The sequence below is a fragment of the Heterodontus francisci genome, chromosome 18, assembly GCF_036365525.1.
Source record: "Heterodontus francisci isolate sHetFra1 chromosome 18, sHetFra1.hap1, whole genome shotgun sequence".
NCBI classification, from domain to species: domain Eukaryota; kingdom Metazoa; phylum Chordata; class Chondrichthyes; order Heterodontiformes; family Heterodontidae; genus Heterodontus; species Heterodontus francisci.
The window spans coordinates 6,310,075-6,330,700 of NC_090388.1; the positions used below are offsets into that span (position 1 = coordinate 6,310,075).

A 20,626-nucleotide genomic window follows, 5' to 3' on the forward strand; every position below is an offset into this window, starting at 1 on the left:
GCAATCACCAGGGAAGTGGTATTGAGCAAATTGTTGGAGCTGACAAGTCCCCAGGTCCTGATATTCTTCATCCTAGGGTCTTAAAAGTGGCTAGAGATAGTTGATGTGTTAGTTTTAATTTTCCAATATTCCATAGATTCACAGATGGTTCCATTAGATTGGAAAAGAGCAAATGTAACTCCTTTATTCAAAAAGACAGATAGAAAGCAGGAAACTACAGGCCTGTTAGATTAACATCTGTCATAGGGAAGATGTTAGAAGCTATTATTAAAGACATTGTACAGGACACTTAGAAAAGTTTAAGGTAATCAGGCAGTGTCAACATGGTTTTGTCAAAGGGAAATCGGGTTTACCAATTTATTGGAGTTATTTGAGGAAGTAACATGTGCTGTGGATAAAGGGGAACCAGTGGATGTACTGTACTTAGATTTCCAGAAAGCATTTGATAAGGTTATTGCAGAACATAAAAGCTCATGGTGTGGGGTAACATATTGGCAAGGATAGAATATTGGCTAGCTAACAGGAAACAGAGTAGGCATAAATTGGTCATTTTCTGGTTGGCAAGATGTAATGAGTGGTGTGCCACAAAGATCTGTACTGGGGCCTCAACTTTTTACAATTTATATAAATGACTTAGATGAAGGGACCGAAGGTATGGTTGCTAAATTTGCAGATGACACAAAGATAGGTAGGAAAGTAGGTTGTGAAGAGGACATATGGAAGCTAATGTGGGAAAATGTGAAATTGTCCATTTTGGCAGGAAGAATAAAAAAACATTATCTAAATGGTGAGATTGCAGAGCTCTGAGATGCAGAGGGATCTAGGTGTTCTCATGCATGAATCGCATAAGGTACAGCACGTAATTCGGAAAGCTAATAGAATGTTATTGTTTATTGTGAGGGGAATTGAATACAAAAGTAGGGAGGTTTTGTTTCAGTTATAAAGGGCATTGGTGAGACTACATCTGGAGTAGTGTATAGTATTGGTCTCATTATTTAAAGAAGGATGTAAATACGTTGGAAGCAGTTTAAAGAAGGTTTACTAAACTAATATCTGGAATGGGCGGGTTGTCTTATGAGGAAAAGTTGGACAGGCTCGGCTTGTATCCACTGGAGTTTAGAAGAGTAAGAGACGACTTGATTGAAACATATGGTCCTGAGAGGTCTTGACAGGGTGGATGTGGAAAGGATGTTTCCTCTTGTGGGAGAATCTAGAACTAGGGGTCACTCATTTAAGGAAGAGACGAAGAGAAATTTTTTCTCACAGAGGGTCATGAGTCTTTGGAACTCTCTTCCTCAAAAGGTGGTGGAAGCAGAGACTGAATATTTTTAAGGCAGAGGTAGATAGATTCTTGATAAGCAAGGGGGGGAAAGATTATCCAGGGTAGGCAAGAATGTGGAGTATTCAGTTCAGCCATGAACTTATTGAATGGCAGGGCAAGCTCGAGGGGCTGAGTGGCCTACTCCTGCTCCTAATTCGTATATTGTACGTAGTGATTCACTGGTTCAATGCTTGAATGTGCATGTGACAGCAGATTTTAATCAATATCTCTTTATTAAAACAGAAAAATACACACATCCACAGACATTATATTGTACAGAAATTGCAGGATTAACAACCCAATCCGAGTTACTGATCTCACATTGTGAATAAACATGGTAAAAAATAGAACTTATTCTATAGGCTTGACCAGGAGCACATTTAGCACAAACCTCACTTCTCCCACCCTGCTCTTTTGCTGGATTACACTTGCTAGTCCTGGTCAGTTAAACTTCTAAAGAATAAATATTTATCCAATTCCAACTTTGAGATAGTAATGTTTAGCTGTATGGCACAATCTGTTCCTCTTCTCCCTTGCCCTCCCCAACCCCCAACTATCAACATTATAAATTACACTGAATTTCATTTTCTTTATATACACACAGGGGTTTCATAGTTAAATAGTTGCAAAGGGTAATTCATGAACTAGTGATTGCTTTATTTTCCCTGAGGCCTGTTCTGGTGACAGCAGCAACAATGTATGTTGATTGTTAATCGTACTTTCCAGCAGACAACCAGATAGGAATGAGGCTGGACCCTGAACTGGACATAAAATGCCAGCCACAATAAACAAAACAAACAAGTGTACAGATTAGTTTCTTTAAAAAAACTTAACAACCATGCAATGAAAAATAGTAAGCTACTTCTGTCAGTTTATTTAGTTAGTCATGAAACCCTTATTTAGCTTCAAAAATTGACGGTAATCTGTACCTATTTGATGCACTGGCTCAGTCAACTTGGATAGAACGTTAACACGTGCTGACACAGAGACTAATAAGTGGAAGCTCGAGGATTTGAGCATCTTTCAGCTCTTCCGCATGCTGAGATTGGCATTCGTCACTAAGTCAGACAATGACGTATTTTCTGATCTGTCTTCTTTCAGGTAGAGAAACGATTCTTTGTTTATCTGCAGCACTTCCCTCAAGCCTTTGTTTTCGAACTGCAAAAAAACAATTGCAGCTCTTACACAACCTCGGTAATGCCATCCAAACTGAGGGATGAATTCAAACAGGTCAGCTGGAACTTTAGCATTGCATTAACAGCCATTTTCCCATAGCTCCCTTGTGCTTCAGTGCCAGCAACATTCCACATTAAACATTATACGTACTAGTGCATTGAGTTCCTATGCTGATCATACATCCTGAAAATGACTATTCAAAACAATTGTTTAACCTCTGAAAACAGGCTGGTGTAATACAACAGAACAAAAAATGGAAACCAGACTTGAAACAGAAAACGACAGAAATATATCTCTCCGCATCTGTAAGGGTAAAGATTGAGCCTGTCAGGTGTTAAAAGTTCTGTAAAAAGGCCCCACACCTGAAACATTAATCTGTCTTTTCTCTTTAGAGATGTTGCCTGGAGCTGTTATGTACTTTCAGTATTCTCTGCTTCCATTTCATTGAGAATGATTGCTATGTCTTTCAAATAGCTTCAAGACTGCAAACAGGCCTGTAAAAGCAGAAGCTATGGTACAGCAGGCATTAAAGACACCTTTCAGATGTGTAAACTCTTACAGTCTCCTCCTGACAATCGTCATTCTCAACATTAAAAAACTGAACTATCCAATCATTTGAATTAAGCAATGAAAACACCAGGATAAAGCAGAACTTTAATGACAAAAGATGAGAGAAGCAACTTTCAATGACGAGGGGACCGATTATATTTTCATATTTGCATTCTACTCACTCACTTCTAACTGGATAATTCTCTCTTGTTCCTTGAACAGGCGTTGTTCATCTATCTCAATCGCTTTTCTCATCACTGTGGCCATTTCATTGATTTTATCCACATGGACCTGGAGTTCCTGCAGGGAACAATACCAACAAATAAATTCTGCACAGTAAAGCAGCCACTGCTGCTCAACTTACTTTGAAGGATCACAATTCACTCCTAACCAAGCACAGAATTCCAATGTACCAGTCCACTTCCTCTTGTACACATTTACAGATGCAGGGACATGCATGGGCCGGATTTTGCAGTCAGCAAATGGTGCCAGCCATCAGTTACATTTGCCCACGGATTTTGCACTGGAGGTTGTTGTCAGCCAATCATTGAGTAAGCAGCATCTCCTATAGGGATCTGGCGGCATGAACAGAGAAAGTGACAACATGTCTCCTTAACCAATCAAACTGAAGAATTGCTAATAAGCAGAGTCTGAATCTGAAGCATTAGGTAGAATATTTAATTCACTGTAAAATCAGGCACAGAAAGCGAAATTAAGGGAAAGGGAAAGAAAGATGGGATTAACAGAGGTAAAAGAGACGGAAAGAAAAAGGAAAATAATTGGTAATTTCGAACAATTAATTAAGATCTGATGGAATGAGACTCCAATTTGCTAAAGTTAATTTTCAGTGCCAGGAAGGTTGTTTATCAATAATTAAGACTTCGCTCATCACTAAAAAATTACTTACACTGGCATCAACAAACCCAAACCTTTTCTGGAGAGTTTAGTGGGTACCTATCACACAAGTACCAAAACTTCACACTGTTCCATGTGTTTCAATGCTGAGTTCCTGAGAAATACTGGTATAGTGCACTTTCTAAAGGAGATCAACTTGGACAGCAACTTCCAGGTTTCCATGTTGAACTGCACATGTGCAATCGCTGGAAGCTGCTGCCTGATTTACACTTTAAGAACGGTAAGCGCTGATAGCATCTCCATTACGTCTATCGCAAAATCCAGCACAAATTATGTTCATGAATCATTTGTTGTTTAAAAAAAATTCCCAAAGTCAAACTGCTTTGTGCACTGCACTGAAAATATAGTTAAGTGTTCTCTTCTTTGTTTAAAAATATGTTTTATGAATTATTAAATGAGTGACCTATGAATGACCTTGGCCTTTTTGGTCTGAAATTGGGACCGTGTGCAAGTCAAAACAGACAAGCTCCAAGGATATGGACTGTCTGCACTAAATATTGAAGATCTCAGATCCAGCACAACAGAGACAAAACATTCTTATTCAAAATATTTCAGATCAAGAGTCTGAAACTTACCAAGTTACAACTGACTTCCTATTAACCTCAGCAGTTTATAAGTAGCTATAATTTTCTGGATCTTCCTGTTTAAACCAGTAATCTTAAAGTGTGCATGTGTTAAACAGCGCAACTGTGCTCCAGACCCAAGATAACCAGTGGGATATCCTCTAATGAAGACCTCTATCTCAACAACAGGCCGTAGCCTCTAACAAGCACCTGGAGTGCACCAGTGAACTTTTCCTGGTTCACACTAGGAATCCTTGCAATTTGCAAGCAAATTTGCCAATTTAGGGTCAGTTTTGTGCTGTGGGCTCATTCACTGGGAAGAATGCGTAAAACTTATTTACTATGGGGCCTTTACAGCCACAAGAGAGAGGTGGTCATCATCAGGCTGGAGTCAATCACAAACTCCAGAAAATATAGGTGTATATTATAGGTTGGATCAAATTCCACTGCAGTAGAGGCCTACTTTAGGTCGGGAAAACGAAACCGACCCGAACCCGACTGAACCACTGCGGACCCGAGCCCGACTGAACAACCATGGACCCCAGCCCGACCCGTCCCCAGTCCCTCTGCTTTTGCCCCAAGCCCGACCCGACCCCAGCCTGCCCCGACTCGACCATTCACTTACCTCCCGACTCGGAACCTCCACGAAGCTGCCACACATGCGTGATGATGTCACAGTGACGTCACTCGCCCACTGTGCAGACTCAGTTTCGTCCCGGACTCCCAGCTCAGGTAAGTTTTTAATTTTTAATACTTACCAGCACAGCACTGACCCTGCGAATCCGGCCCGACCTGACTCGACTTGGACTCGGCCTGACCCGAGCCCGAAAGCCGGAGCCTGAAGATGGGCCCGAACTGAACCCGACACATGTTGTTGGGTCCCGTCGGGTTCGGGTCAGGTAGCAGGCCTCTACACTGCAGTACATTAATTGAATGGAGCGCTCAGTTTGAAAACAAACCTGACGCATTACAAAAAAACTATTCCGACAATAATATTGCATTTTTTAAGTTAAGCACTTCAATGCCCTTTCCATAGGGCCTAGGTGGCACCACATTATATCTCATACTTGAAAGGATAGAATCTTATAGCACAGGAGGAGGCCACTTGGCCCATTATGCCTGTGCTAGCTCTTTCAAATAGTTACCCAATTGGTCCCACTCCCCCAGCAAATTTTTCCAATTGCCTTTTGAAATTTATTATTGAATTTGTTGCCACCCACCTTCAGGCAGTGTATTCCAGATCATAATTGCCTGCGTAAAATAATTGAGGTTCTCTAGTAATTAGCTTATTTTTGCCGTCATAAGAATTAAGCTGGATATTTTAAACTTTGAATTGAAACAGAAAATTTTTAGTACAAGATGCAACAATTCTATTTTGGTGCAGTTGAAGAGTGAATCATGTTCATTATGCAAGGCAGCTGACACACAAAACAAAGGAAATCTTGCCACTAACCTTGGAATGCTGTTCCTTTAATTTTGTAATCATCATAGGGTCATCTTTTTTGCTGGCCATCAGCAGGCGGAACATCTGCTCCCTGTACTTGCTCATGATGAGCTCCAACGCAGATTGGTGTTCTTCCAGTGATGTCCGTAGTTCTAGGAACATGAAGAGATTCCAATGACAACTCATGGCCTATGTTTCCCAGTAATGCTGCGCACTATCCTATTAAAAGCATCTTGCTTTTACCAAGCTTCTTGTAATGCTAAAACTAAGAGCAGAGTCCACCAAACAGATTCAAAGCCTGAAAAGAACCACTGAACATGTGAGCAACACAAAAAGTGCAATGGCAGAGACAGGCTTCTGAACATGCAGCTACAAAGGACTCCCAATACTCTCAGACTTACAGGTGTTACTGTATGGAGAAAGTGCAGGTTATAAGCTTTGTTGAAGACAAGTTTTCCTAACTCATGACACATGAAAAGACTTGTGTTTAGTAAGTGCTTTGAGAACCCTCAGAAATGTTCCAAAGTATTTCACAATGGATTATTTTGAAGTGCAAGGACTGTTGTGATGTAGACAATCATGGCAGCCACTTTGTGGATCCCAAAAACAGAACAGAAATGAAAGGCCAGCTAACTTGCTTTTAGTGATGTTGGCTGAGAAGGGGAAAATCGGCTGCAACAACAGGAGAACTAGCCACTGCTCTTCAAATAGATGTGGGACCTTGAATGTCAAACCGAATAGGCACACATGGTCTCAGCTTAACACCTCATTTGAAGTATAATAGTTCCGGGAATACAGTACTCCATCGGTACTGTCAACATAGATTACTGGAATACACTGAAACATGTAACTTAATGATTAGAATGCATAATGCACGATGTTGATAAATTTAACACTATATTCAGGCAAAATACTGCAAAGCAATTCAGCACCAACTGGCTGGATTGTTGGAGTTGACAGATTGAAGAAAGGCTGACGCAAGTTCCCAGCTGCCTGCTTTGATGAATGGCGAGCAAAAATCCAATAAAACATTCCTGTGTAATTAATTTGCTGTGGTGGTTAGGAGTGCAAATAGATAAACAGGAAAACGGCAAAATCTTTAGGCAGTGTACTTTCATTCATAGATCAGCAATCAAAGCAAATTTAGTGTGCACGTGCACTACAAGTTTAATATCAGGGCAAGGTGGCCTCGGCTTCACTCCGATTCTAAGCCTAGACAGTGTAAATTGATCATTAAGGCCCAAACGATTCCTTTACATTGTAACTGCTGCATGGGGCTTGAAGTGAAATCATTTCCAACCGATGCTACAGCTGGAGTGTAAATACTCCTCACTGATCCTTCACGTGTTTTTTTTTTTACTGTTGAGAGAAATGTTGTTGCGGTTTTGAGCAGCTTAATAATGATAGAACTCGGATATTAAAGCATTTCAAATAGATCCTGTACATTGCAGATCACTCCCTTTTATATTAAAAAGCTCTGTATTTGGAAACAGTGCAGCAAGCCACTGTCCACAACTGTGGGAAAGCTCTGGAAAGTCAGATTTTATTTTATTATTGCTATCAGTGAAAGATTTAACAGACTAAACTGAATATTTAGGCATCCTAGCTTCCGTTATCAAGTTTTTCAGATAAGACCAAAGGAGAGACAAAGAAACAGGAGGCGATTCAGCCCTTCAAGCCTGTTTCACCATTCTATTTGATCATGACTGATCTCTACCTCAACTCATTTACCCGTCTTTGATCCATGTTTTTTGACATCTTTACCTGACAAAAATCTATCAATCTCGCACTTGAAAATTTCAACCAACCCCCAGTATCAGTAGTCTTTTTAGGGGGTTGGTGGGGTGGGGGGGCAGAGTTCCAGATTTACACTGCAGTTTGTGTAAAAAAATGCTTCCTCATTATACTCCTACATGGTGTAGCTTTAATTTTAAGATTGTGGCCTTGTTCCCCACTGAATGAAATAAATTTCTCTCTAAATACAGTAACAAATTGCTTCATTTTAGTTACCTTGATTAGATCATTGAGAGTTCTGATGCACAGAATTCAAGTATATTCTATTAAATTGCCTAATAATGATGAATGGTTTGAAGGGAGATATCTGCACAGAGTGGTGTCTCTCAATCAATTTTGTGAATAGACACAATGTAAGTTCACCTTTATTTTCCTGCTGTAGGTCTCTGATTTGCCTGTTCTCCTGTTGGATTCCCATCACAAGGGTGGAGCGGGGTCGATGCCTGGCCACTTCATTTAATTCCTGAATGTCTTCCTGGTACTGAACAACAAACCAAGAACAGAATAGGGACTGCAATTCTTCTCAGGCATAATGAACAAAACAAAAACATCAAATCCACAGTATTTTGTTCAAATTACCCTGTGCACAGAAATAGGTTATCATGCAATGCTAGCAGCTCAGTGCGAGTCTGAAACTACAAGTTAAAAGTTGCAGCATCTGCCCGACACACAAATCTGCTTTTCTCAGTTCGGGGTGGGGCAGTGGGGGATAGGTTAATGAGAGAAAGAGAAGTGATAAATGTTATATCTCGCAAGAGGGATCAACTGGCATTATCTACTTTATCAAGGTCGTCGCTCCTGCTGATTGATGAGCGAGGAGCTAACAATGGTCTTGGAGATGTCTGGCGACAGACCACCTCGTCCTTCTCCTGAACAGTTAGTGATTGGAAATAATATTGCAATAAAGAAAAAGTAGTGATAATTGTAACTAAAACACAAACTGTTTACAGATAGTAGTGATCTTTATATGCAATACCACAGGTGTCTACTGTACAACTATGAGGCTCAGTAACAAATGAACTTTAGTGCTCTACCACCTTACTGCTACATTAAGAGCATGAAGATATGCTCATCTATCACCCGATGAGCCCTGGACATTTGACTGGACACAACTCTAAATGGCAGGCTTTTTACTGTCAGGTCTCCTTTAAGAACTACATAGAATACACAGCACAGAAACAGGCCATTCAGCGGGACTAATCCATGCTACATTTAAGTGTCCTCCCATTCCATCGGCCTTTCAGCATATCTTTCTATTCCCTCTTTTTTTACTCACCAAGTTTCATTTTGAAAACATCTAAGCTATTTGTCTCAACCACTTCCTGTGAGAGTTCCACATGCTAACCACTCTCTTGGTAAAGAAGTTTCATATTTCCCTATTGGATTCCTAAGTAACTATCTTATATTTATGGTCTCTGATTTTGGATTCTCCCACAAGTGGAAACATTCTCTCCACATCTACCCTGTCCAACCCATTCATAGTTTTAAAGACCTCTATCAGGTCACCTCTAAGTTAACAAGTTTCAAAGTATAGATTTTTGACAGACAAATTTCCAACTACAACAATTTACATCAGCAACTTCGCACTGCCTTTAACACTTCTTAATGAGGGTGGATCTACTTTCTAACTCAGTCAATCCTGAACCCTCTCTATCCCTCCTCCAATTATTTGCTCCCTCACAAATTCGCTCCTCCATAGAGCCTGGGAGATCACAGAAACTTGTTACCATCTCCAGGCATTGCACAACCAACAAGGGGAACACTTGCTGAGGGACATGGGGCACAGCTAGTGTCTCTAAATAAACACAAAACATATGTAAGGATATTTCCTTTTTTCAAGAAAACAGTATGATCCACTTAAGACAGCTAAACAAACATTCTATCCCAGATTCAGCTTTTTTGAAGCAAAGTCAAAGTTTGAAAGCCAAAGACACGCGATAAATCAGGAAGTAAATTGCTAACTGTATATTAATTGGGTGTTAATTGTACTCTGGCGGTGGGCATTAAGTGAAATGCACGTGCTCATATGCATATATATATGAAACTGTGGCTATTGGGTTGGAGGAACACGATATGCAATGTGCGTCTCTGTAAATAAAAGCTTCTAAGTGTATAAAGACTAGGCTCCAGCTCTATTCTTCACCACCTGGCTGAGGTCTAACAAATTTAAAGTGATGATTTAGCCCTCCATATCGTGGGGAGACCAAGGTCCAGTATAGGATCCGCATCACCTGCCCCGACTAAGACCATCCAACGCTGCACAGGCTGGGTGTGGAACCTGACATCTTCACAGTCTGTACAGCTCAGTACGACATTAGGCCTCTGCTTATATTGAGGGAAGGGGCCTATATACTCTGGAGTTTCGATGAAAGGTGATCTCATTGGAACATATAAAATTATTAGATAGCTTCACAGGGTAGATGCTGACAGGCTGTTTCCCCTGGCTGGAGAATCCAGAACTAGGAGTCAGTCGCAGAATAAGGAGTCGGCCATTTAGGACTGAGATGAGGATTGACTCAGCGGGTTGTGAATCTTTGGAATTCTCTACCTCAGAGGGCTGTGGCTGCTCTGTCACTGAGTATATTCAAGACTGAGAATGATATGTTGTTGGACACTAAGGGAGGTAAGGGATATGGAGATAAGATGGGAAAGTGGAGTTGAGGTAGATGATCAGTCATGATCTTATTGAATGGTGGAGCAGGCTCGAGGGGCCACATGGTCTACTCCTTCTCCAATTTATGTTCTTATCTTTTGTGGAAAGTGTGTGTAAACATCGACTTATGATAATCATGTGCAATGCTGACAGTGAGCTTGCCGTATTGGTACTAATACAAATTAACAAGCCAGTCCTCTCATTACTGATTGTGGGATCTTGCCACGTACAAAATGGCTGCTGTTTTTGCCTACATAACAGAAGTGATTGCATTTGAAAATAAATCACAGATAATGAAGTGCTTTGGGGTATTTCTGAGAGGTATAAGACAAGACACTGTGTATATTATTTCTTCCCATTTACTCTCTTATCTCATATTGCTCCCACTATGAGACTTCTTTCCATCAGTACTTTACCCTGTTATACAGCTCAAAATGCACTCAAGTGTGAAGAGTTAAATGTATATGCAAACTGAGTGTCTTTCACTGCGAAAAACAGTTTGAACATTTCAAACTCAGCTCAGCACTGCTCTTTGTTGATATCCTAGCAACAGCTTCCGAACTTGATCTGTCATTTTGAATGCAGTAATGACAGTGAACGGGGGCAGATTTGTAGAAGCAATTCCACATTAAGACTGTTTTATATAACAAGACTCTATTCTAGGATCATATTATACGTCCCATCCAACTCACCATTTGCACTGGAGCCGTCAAGCAATTTCTAAATATTCATTATTTTCAGGTACTGCATACGCATACTAAAACATAATAAACTTTTGCCATTACTTACAGGGATGCATCGATGTGTGGATTAAGAATTTACACCAGAGGTTCTTTCCCTTTTGTGTCTCATAATGGCAGCTGTTAAATGATTAAGTTTCTCCAGAGGTCCTTACGTTAATCTGCTTCATATCATGCTACTTATCCCTTTACTAAACTTCCTTTATGGATGCTTATCAGTACATATTTTCAAACCAGGCATGTTTAGTAAATTAGGCAAGTGCAGTTTCTGAAAGAAAGCCACACTCCAAATTAAATTCAGGAAGTGGAGAGACTAATGGTGCCAGCTTAGAACTAAAATACCTATATCGTAAAACTTCCAGTAACACACACTCTGCTACCCAAAACACATCACCTACAATACACCAGACATAATGTAATTTATTAATTGAGAAACTGAAGTGAAGAGCAAAGCCTAAGGTGCAGGACACCACAACATTAAGAACCAGAGTGCAAACAAGCTAAATAAATAGGTACTGATTAGGATAAGCTTTTGAAGCCAGTAGATTGTACATGACAGTATTTATATTTAAAGTAAGAATTCTGACAGCCCCATAATATTGCCAGGATTAGCAGACACAATCTCCATCCCTGTCACTGTCAGCTGATTGTGGCTGCAGTATGTTATCTACAGGATGTGCTACAGAAATTTACTAAACCTACAGCAACAGCATCTTCCAGTCCCTGTAACGTCCAGCAGAGACAAATAGTTGCAGTATCAACACCTCCAAGTTCTCCCAACTGCCCTCCCCCACAACCCCCTCCAAAGTGGTACATGACTTCAGCTTGAACATAACATCAGCATTCTTTGGTCACTGCTGCCTCAAAATCCTGGAGCTGCCCATCCTAACTCTATTGACGGGGCACTAGCACATGGACTGCAGCAATTCAAGAAGGCCCACCTCTGAGAATGGCCAATAAATGGGGTCTCAGCTGCATTGCCTGCCTCCCGTTAAAATTTCACATGAAGGGATTACCATTATATGAAACAGTCTTATTGAACAAGTCACAGTTACACTGCTGAGCTGGCTTCTTGATACATGGCAGTGTGGAATTGCATGATTCAATAAAGGCATTACCAGAATTCTTGACCTGCAAATCCAGACAATTTTCTAATTCCTATCAGCAGCGTGAGCAAGTAACTTTGTCAATTATGTATCTTATGTATTTAAGGTTTTTGAAGATGGTGCTTTTAATTTTGCCTTTTCAATTTAATAAACTTTTAAAAGGAGAAAACACAGCTGGGAAGCTGAATATGATTGCAGAGTAACTGCTGTACTTCACTCACCTGCTTCATGGCCTCCACCCGCTTATTAAGGGCAGTGGTCTGCTCAATGAGAGCTTCTGCCGCACTATCATGTTCTTTCAGCCGTTCTACCAGTGCTTTCGCATCAGCCAGAACCTTTTCTATAGTACAACTCATTTCTGTAAAAGAAAAGATGGCGTTACTTGGCACCTTATTGTGTGATTCAGAAAACATCCCAAACACTTCACATACAATAGATTGCTTTGGTGTGTAGAATCGTACAGCATAGAGGGAATCAACTCAGCCCATTGTGCCTGTTCCAGCTCATTGAAAGAGCTATCCAATTAGTCCTATTCCCTCCCCATATCCTGCAAACTTTCCTTTTCAAGTATAAAGACGACACTGGACTCAGTGCAGTTGTGTTGTGCAGACAAACATGGGAGCCAATTTTGTGCGATGCAAGGTCCAATAAAAAACATCTGGGTAAACTGGTCTATTTATGGTAGAATAAAGCAAAATACTGCAGATGCTGGAAATCTGAAATAAAAACAAGAAATTCTGGAAATACTCAGCAGGTCTGGCAGCATCTGTGGAGAGACAAGCAGAGTTCATGTTTCAGGTCAGTGACCCTTCATCAGAAGGGTAGAACTGGTAGAGTTGGTCAAGTAAGAAATGTCAGTCGGAAGACAGGGGCTGGAATTTACGCCCAACGAGCAGGCTGGTGGTAGGGGTAGGCCATAAAATTGAGTGGGTGGCGGGGGGTGCCATTCCTGATGCCTTCCCGCCCCCTCTGCAATTTTACGCAGGGCGGCGAGAAACAGTCTACCCATCCTGTGCCAATCAAGGCCCTTAAGTGGCCAATTAACTGCCACTTAAGGGCCTTCTCCTGCCGCCACTGGTATTTTACCTACCGCAGCTGGGCGGCAAAAGCCCCTTCTTGTGGGCTGCCCATATGATCGGGCACCCTGTGCCCCATGGAGGGCCTCACCCCACGGCCTAACCACCCCAACTGGACAATATTTTCACCTCCCCCCACTCCCACTTCCTAAGCAACCCCCTTGCCTCGCCGGGGCCCAGCTGATTGTCCCTGGCGAGGCCCCAAAAACTTACCTCAGTTCCGGGGCTGTCTTCTTGCTTCCATTGGCTGGGTGTAGTCCTAGCAGAGCCCACCGCTCCCGGTGGCGCTTCTGGGACTGAGAACCGCCGGCCCTCTGATTGGCTGGCAGCTCCGTTAAGTGCTACTTCCTGCCTCAAGGAGGTAAAAGTCCCGCACAAGGCCAGTTAAGGGCCTGGGGAGCAAAAACTCCTGGAATGGATCCGCACAGACGCAGGCCCAGCTGAGGCGGGTTCGCACCTGACATTTAGGCCAGTGGGCAGGGCCCCCCGCTCAACACAAAATTCCATCCGCGATCTTTAAAGACTACCATAACCATAGAACCGACAGATGGCTTTATAATAAGAGCAAAATACTGCGGATGCTGGAACTCTGAAATGGGATCTTTGCTTATTTCAATGAAGAGCACCTCCGATGATGCAGCACTCTCCCAGTACTGCACCAGAGAGTCAGTTTAGGCTACATGCTCAAGTCTTGGAGTGACACTTGAACCCACCAGACTTGTAGGCGAGGGTCCAAACAATTGCGCCCTGCTGACAGTTGCAAAAATAGAAAAATTGATGGAAGAAAATCCTTCTTGCTCCAGAGAATGATTTAACCAAATGAAGTTAAAAAAAACACTTTGGGAATTATAGAAAACCTCTTGTGTTTTAATCACCGCAGCACTACACTACATTACCAGCCTACTTATCAATGTTCCAATTAACTGGATTTATATTTAGATAGCTAAGCAGCTGCTGTATTTTACCAGGTCTGAGGACTGCAGCAACAATCGTTCACAACCCACATCACATCTGAACAAAGAGCAGTGGCTGGGGGGGTAAAGAGCGCGGGGGGGGGCAAAGAACTCAAGAACTGGTGCATTCTCCATGGCAACGTCTCTACCAATCAGAGTTCACTTGCCAACCAATCAGCACTCTCTTCTCATACAGTATAAAGTTGTTGTTTTCCCTTACATTGGTATTCTTGAAGATTGTCCTGATGAGTGCAAGACAAAAAGCTTTGACAGCATGTCTCTATTTTCAGCAATACTCAAGTTCTGTCCTACCAAACGACTAAATCCAGGTATACTACGTCTCCTTTTGTTGCCCTTTATCTACCCTACTAGTTATATCCTAAAAAAACTAGTTTTCTACCTCCTTTCTTGAAAAGCAGTGTAACATTTGCCAACTTCCAATCTGACAGGATCATTCCTGAATCCAAGGAATTCTGGAAAATCATAGCCAGCGCACCCACTATCTCATTTAGAACCCTAGGATATAGGCCATCTGGTCCTGGGACTTGTCAGATTTTAGTGCCCCAAGTTTCTCCAATACTTTTTCTCAGCTGATATCAATATCCTAAGTTTCCTCACTCTTTTTAGCCTCTAGATTACAGCCTATTTCTGGGACGGAACTAGTGCCTTCTACTGTGAAGACAGACACAAAATATTTGTTCAATGCCTCTGCCATTTCCTATGATGATTTCTCTTGTCTCTGCCTCTAAGGGACCAGCATCTATCTTAGCTACTCCCTTCCTTTTTCTGTACTTATAAAAGATCTTACAATCTGTTGTAAGAGTTGGCTAGTTTACCCACATATTCTATTTCTTCCTTTATCATCTTTTTGGTGGCCCTTTACTGGTTTCTAAAACACTCCCAATCCTCAGACTTGCTACTATTTTTTGCAACATTGTAAGCCTCTGCTTTTAGTCTAATATTCTCCTTAACTTCCTGAGTGAGCCAAGGATGGGTCTTTCTTGACGAATTTTTGTTTTTGAACAGAATGCACTTTTGTTGAACCCTTTGAATTGTTTCTTTAAATGTTTCCCACTGTTCATTTACCACCATATCTTCCAGTCTATTTACCCAATAAACCTTAGCCAGTTCTCCCCTCATACCTTAGTAATTGGATTTGTTTAAGATTCTTGTTTGTGATTGGAATGTATCACTTTCAAACTTAACAAGAAGTTAATGGTATTATGATCACTATTTCCCAGTGGATCTTTTATAAGTACATTGCTTCATTACAAAGTACGAGATCTAAGATGGGTAAAGAGCGGCGGACGGGGGAGGGGGGTAAAGAGCGGCGGACGGGGGAGGGGGGTAAAGAGCGGTGGGGGGAGGGGGTAAAGAGCGGTGGGGGGAGGGGGTAAAGGGCGGCGGGGGGTAAAGAGCGGTGGGGGGAGGGGGTAAAGGGCGGCGGGGGGTAAAGGGCAGCGGGGGGAGGGGGGTAAAGGGCGGCTGGGGGGAGGGGGTAAAGAGCGGTGGGGGGGAGGGGGTAAAGGGCAGCGGGGGGAGGGGGGTAAAGGGCGGCTGGGGGGAGGGGGTAAAGAGCGGTGGGGGGGAGGGGGTAAAGGGCAGCGGGGGGAGGGGGGTAAAGGGCGGCTGGGGGGAGGGGGCAAAGTGCAGCGCGGGGAGGGGGCAAACATCGGGGGGGAGGGGGCAAGGATCGCGCGGGGGGGAGGGGAGGGAGCAAGGATCACGGGGGGGGAGGGGAAGTGCATCAAGATGACCGTTGGCCCCGCGCTGACTTCCGACGCCGCAGCTCCGGAGACCCCGTGTGGCACCATCTTAACCCGCGGCTTCCCCTTGCTACGCCATCGCCCTCTCCCTGCCCTCTTCCCTCTCCCTGTCCTCCTCCCGCCGCTCTCACCTCATCTGGCAGCCGCTTCCATGAACTTCCCGGCATTCGCTGCGCGGACCCGGAAGCCCCACGAGCCTCCTCCAGGCTCAGACGGCTCTGCGCCAGCGCAGATCGTCCGCATCGCGCGGGGCATGTCGGGAGTTGTAGTTGTTTCCATTACGCATGTGCGAAAACCGGGAGAATTCAGCCTCCAAGCCACAGGTGGCGCTGTGACTACTAATAGTGCAATAGTGATAGTTAAGGGGAGATTTACATAGAATTTATGGATTTAGCTTGCAGATCAGTCATGATGTCATTGAATGGCAGAACAGGCTCAAGGGGTTAGATCGCTTCCTCCTATTCCAATGTTCCTAATTTTACAAAGGAGACCATTCGGGCCAACTGATCTACAGGGGTACTCCACCTGAGTCCCATTCCACCCTTCTTCCTTTAACCTCATTAACATAACTTTCTAATGCTTTCTTCCTTGTGCATTTATCTAGCTTCCCTTTAAAGGCATCTATGCTAATAAGGAATTAACAAATAGGAGCAGGAGTATAGACCATATGACCCCTCAATCCTGCTCCGCCATTCAATATGATCAAGGCTGATCTTCTGCCTCAACTTCACTTTCTCGCCCACTCCCTATATCCCTTGATTCCATGAGAGATCAAAAATCTCTCTCAGCCTTAAATATATTCAACAATGGAGCATCCGCAACTCTCTGAAGAAGACAATTGCAAAGATTCACAACCCTCTGAGTGAAGAAATTTCCCCTCATCTCAGTTCTAAATGATCAAACCAATGTTAGAGTCATAGAGTTATACAGCACAGAAACAGGCCCATCGTGTCTGTGCTGGCCATTAAGCACCTCTCTATTCTAATCCCATTTTCCAGCACTTGGCCCATAGCCTTGTATGCTATGGCATTTCAATTGCTCATCCAAATACTTCTTAAATGTTGTGAGGGTCCCTGCTTCTACCACCTCTTCAGGCAGTGCGTTCCAGATTCCAACCACCCTCTGGGTGAAATTTTTTTTCCTCAAATCCCCTCTAAACCTCCTGCCCCTTAACTTAAATCTATGCCCCTTGGTTATTGATCCCTCTGCTAGGGGAAAAAGTTTCTTCCTATCTATCCTATCAATGCCCCTCATAATTTTGTATACCTCAATCAGGTCCCCCCTTAGCCTTCTCTGCTCTAAGGGAAACAACGCTTGCCTATCCAGTCTCTCTTCATAGCTGAAATGCTCCAGCCCAGGCAACATCCTGTTGAGTTTCCTCTGCACCCTCTCCAGTGCAATCACATCCTTCCTATAGTTCGGTGACCAGAACTGTACACAGTACTCCAGCTGTTCTCCAGCCAGTGGAAACAACCTCTCAGTGTCTACCCTGTCATGCCCCTTCTTGTATGTTTCAGAGGTCTCCTCTCATTCTTCTAAACTTCAGAGGGTATAGACCCAATTTACTCAGCCTATCATAGGACAACCCTCTCATCCCAGGATCCAATCTCGTGAATGTTCACTGTATCGCCTCCAGACAAGTATATCCTTCCTTAGATATGGAGACTAAAACTGCACACAGTACTTCATGTGTGGTGTCACCAAAACCCTGTATAATTGTAGCAAGACTACTTTATTCTTGTACTTCAATCCCTTTGCAATAAAGCTTTCTATTCCCCTCAACTGTTCCTTGTGGTACTGAATTCCACATTCTCACCACCCTCTGGGTAAAGAGTTTTAATAGAGCTGTTCAAAATTATGAAGGGTTTTGCTGGAGTAAATAAGGAGAACTGTTTTACTGGAAGGTGGGACAGTACCCTGAGGACACAGATATATGGTAATTATGGCAAAAATTCCTTTTTTAATGCAGTGAGTTGTTATGAAAGAGAGATAGTGGTGGAACAGTGCTGATCTGATCAAAGACACCAGCTGTGACGGCAGAGAATAAAAGAAAGAGAGAGAGAGTGCGGAGGAACAGCGCGAACCTGATTGGTGTATTTCCAAAAAAGCAAGGAGTGATGTCAGAGGACAGCAGGTTGGTGACTGTTAGTTTTCAAAAAGAAAATAGGGCAGTGGTTTAAATTCGTAGTGGGAAACTATAAAGTAGTGTATTAAATTTATAGCTTATCTAGTTTAAACTAATGAATAAAATTTCAATTGGGGTGGGTATAACAATATGTGAATTAATAAGAATATTAGCAGAGAGCGGATCTGGAGGCATTAATTAAAATTAATAGTTTAAATAAGGTATTAACTAGATTCTAAATGAGGGAATAGAGATTTTTTTAGAGTATGGACGGGCAGCTGAAACCTGTTGCTTGCAATTCCTGAGCCATGTGGGAACTTCAGGACACTTCATGTGTCTTGGGGGACCCCGTGAATAGGAAGTGTCTCCAGCTGCTTGAACTCATGCTCAGAATTTCCGAGCTCGAGGGGCAGCTGCAGTCACTACGAAGGATAAGGGAGGATAAGAGTTTCCTGGATCGTACATTCCGGGAGGTGACCATCCCACAGGCAGTCAGAAATCAGGATAATACGTGGGTGGCCATCCGGAAGAGTAGGGAGAGGCAGGAGGTGCAGGAGTCGTCAGGGTGTGTGCCACTGTCAAACAGGTATTCTTTGAGGAAGTGACAAAGTTGATTGATGAGGGAAGGGCTGTAGATGTCATATACATGGACTTCAGTAAGGCGTTTGATAAGGTTCCCCATGGTAGGTTGATGGAGAAAGTGAAGTCGCATGGGGTCCAGGGTGTACTAGCTAGATGGATAAAGAACTGGCTGGGCAACAGGAGACAGAGAGTAGCAGTGGAAGGGAGTTTCTCAAAATGGAGACGTGTGACCAGTGGTGTTCCACAGGGATCCGTGCTGGGACCACTGTTGTTTGTGATATACATAAATGATTTGGAGGAAAGTATAGGTGGTCTGATTAGCAAGTTTGCAGACGACACTAAGATTGGTGGAGTAGCAGATAGTGAAGGGGACTGTCAGAGAATACAGCAGAATATAGATAGATTGGAGAGTTGGGCAGAGAAATGGCAGATGGAGTTCAATCAAGGCAAATGCGAGGTGATGCATTTTGGAAGATCCAATTCAAGAGTGAACTATACAATAAATGGAAAAGTCCTGGGGAAAATTGATGTACAGAGAGATTTGGGTGTTCAGGTCCATTGTTCCCTGAAGGTGGCAAAGCAGGTCAATAGAGTGGTCAAGAAGGCATACGGCATGCTTTCCTTCATCGGATGGGGTATTGAGTACAAGAGTTGGCAGGTCATGTTACAGTTGTATAAGACTTTGGTTCGGCCACATTTGGAATACTGCGTGCAGTTCTGGTCGCCACATTACCAAAAGGATGTAGATGCTTTGGAGAGGGTGCAGAGGAGGTTCACCAGGATGTTGCCTGGTATGGAGGGCGCTAGCTATGAAGAGAGGTTGAGTAGATTAGGATTATTTTCATTAGAAAGACGGAGGTTGAGGGGGGACCTGATTGAGGTGTACAAAATCATGAGAGGTATAGACAGGGTGGATAGCAAGAAGCTTTTTCCCAGAGTGGGGGGATTCAATTACTCGGGGTCACGAGTTCAAAGTGAGAGGGGAAAAGTTTAGTGGGGATATGCATGGAAAGTTCTTTACGCAAAGGGTGGTGGGTGCCTGGAACGCGTTGCCAGCGGAGGTGGTAGACGCGGGCACGATAGCGTCTTTTAAGATGTATCTAGACAGATACATGAATGGGCAGGAAGCAAAGAGATACAGACCCTTAGAAAATAGGCGACAGGTTTAGATAGAGGATCTGGATCGGCACAGGCTTGGAGGGCCGAAGGGCCTGTTCCTGTGCTGTAATTTTCTTTGTTCTTTGTTCTTTGGAAACTGCTGGGAGTGACGACACTGAAAACCACAAGAAAACCTGTACTGAAGTTTTTAAATTATTGCTGGGGATCAATTTGGTTTCCTGCTTCCAATTTCCCTTTTGTTTTTGGGTTTGATCCCAGATGTATGCTCCTGAATTTCTGTTATGATCAAGTGAGGAGGGGTTGAAGGGCTTCCCTCTTTTCCTTCTGCTTGTTTGACCACAACAGGTTTAATTCTTTCTTAAAGTGGATATACTGGTCAATTCCATAGGTATTTGATTACTTACCTGCTATGATCATAACAAGAACTATTGGACAGGTTTTCTTGAGTTAAGAAAGAAAGAGGTTAACTTCATTGTACCTAAACTGAACTAATAAGAATAATAAACAATGTGCCAACTTTCACTCTCACACGCACACAGGTGGTTTACACACACACAGAAAGGTTATAGAGTGGGGAAAGGTAGATTGGTTGAGTTAGAGTCCATAAAAACGTATGCAATCTGTGACGTTTGGTGGTTCAGCTGGATTCTAGCTGAATTCAGTGGTCCTGAGGCTTTTAGTTGAAGAGGTAGATGACTGGTCCAATGAGTCTCTTGGAGACAGCGATGCGGATGATTTCCTCCA

At 42.9% G+C, this 20,626-nt stretch overlaps 1 protein-coding gene across 1 annotated transcript; it reads right to left on the minus strand.

Moving 5' to 3' along the window:
* Positions 1-1,535: 1,535 nt before the first annotated feature.
* On the minus strand, positions 1,536-16,285 carry fgfr1op2 (FGFR1 oncogene partner 2). The gene is made up of 6 exons (XM_068050171.1): positions 16,188-16,285; positions 12,483-12,619; positions 8,126-8,243; positions 5,978-6,120; positions 3,233-3,346; positions 1,536-2,479 (listed from the first exon to the last, which is right to left on the minus strand). The coding sequence occupies exons 2-6, from the start codon at positions 12,615-12,617 to the stop codon at positions 2,345-2,347; spliced, it is 645 nt and encodes a 214-aa protein (XP_067906272.1). The 5' UTR covers positions 12,618-12,619; positions 16,188-16,285; the 3' UTR covers positions 1,536-2,344.
* Between the last annotated feature and the right edge of the window lie 4,341 nt (positions 16,286-20,626).

Excerpts from the sequence above, each read along its gene's own strand:
- fgfr1op2 (XM_068050171.1), bottom strand. The coding sequence starts at position 12,617 with ATGAGTTGTACTATAGAAAAGGTTCTGGCTGATGCGAAAGCACTGGTA. Across the intron at positions 8,244-12,482 it reads GGGTGGAGGCCATGAAGCAG|TACCAGGAAGACATTCAGGA; the intron begins GTGAGTGAAGTA and ends TTTGTTGTTCAG. Across the intron at positions 2,480-3,232 it reads AGAGAATTATCCAGTTAGAA|TTCGAAAACAAAGGCTTGAG; the intron begins GTGAGTGAGTAG and ends GTTTTTTTGCAG.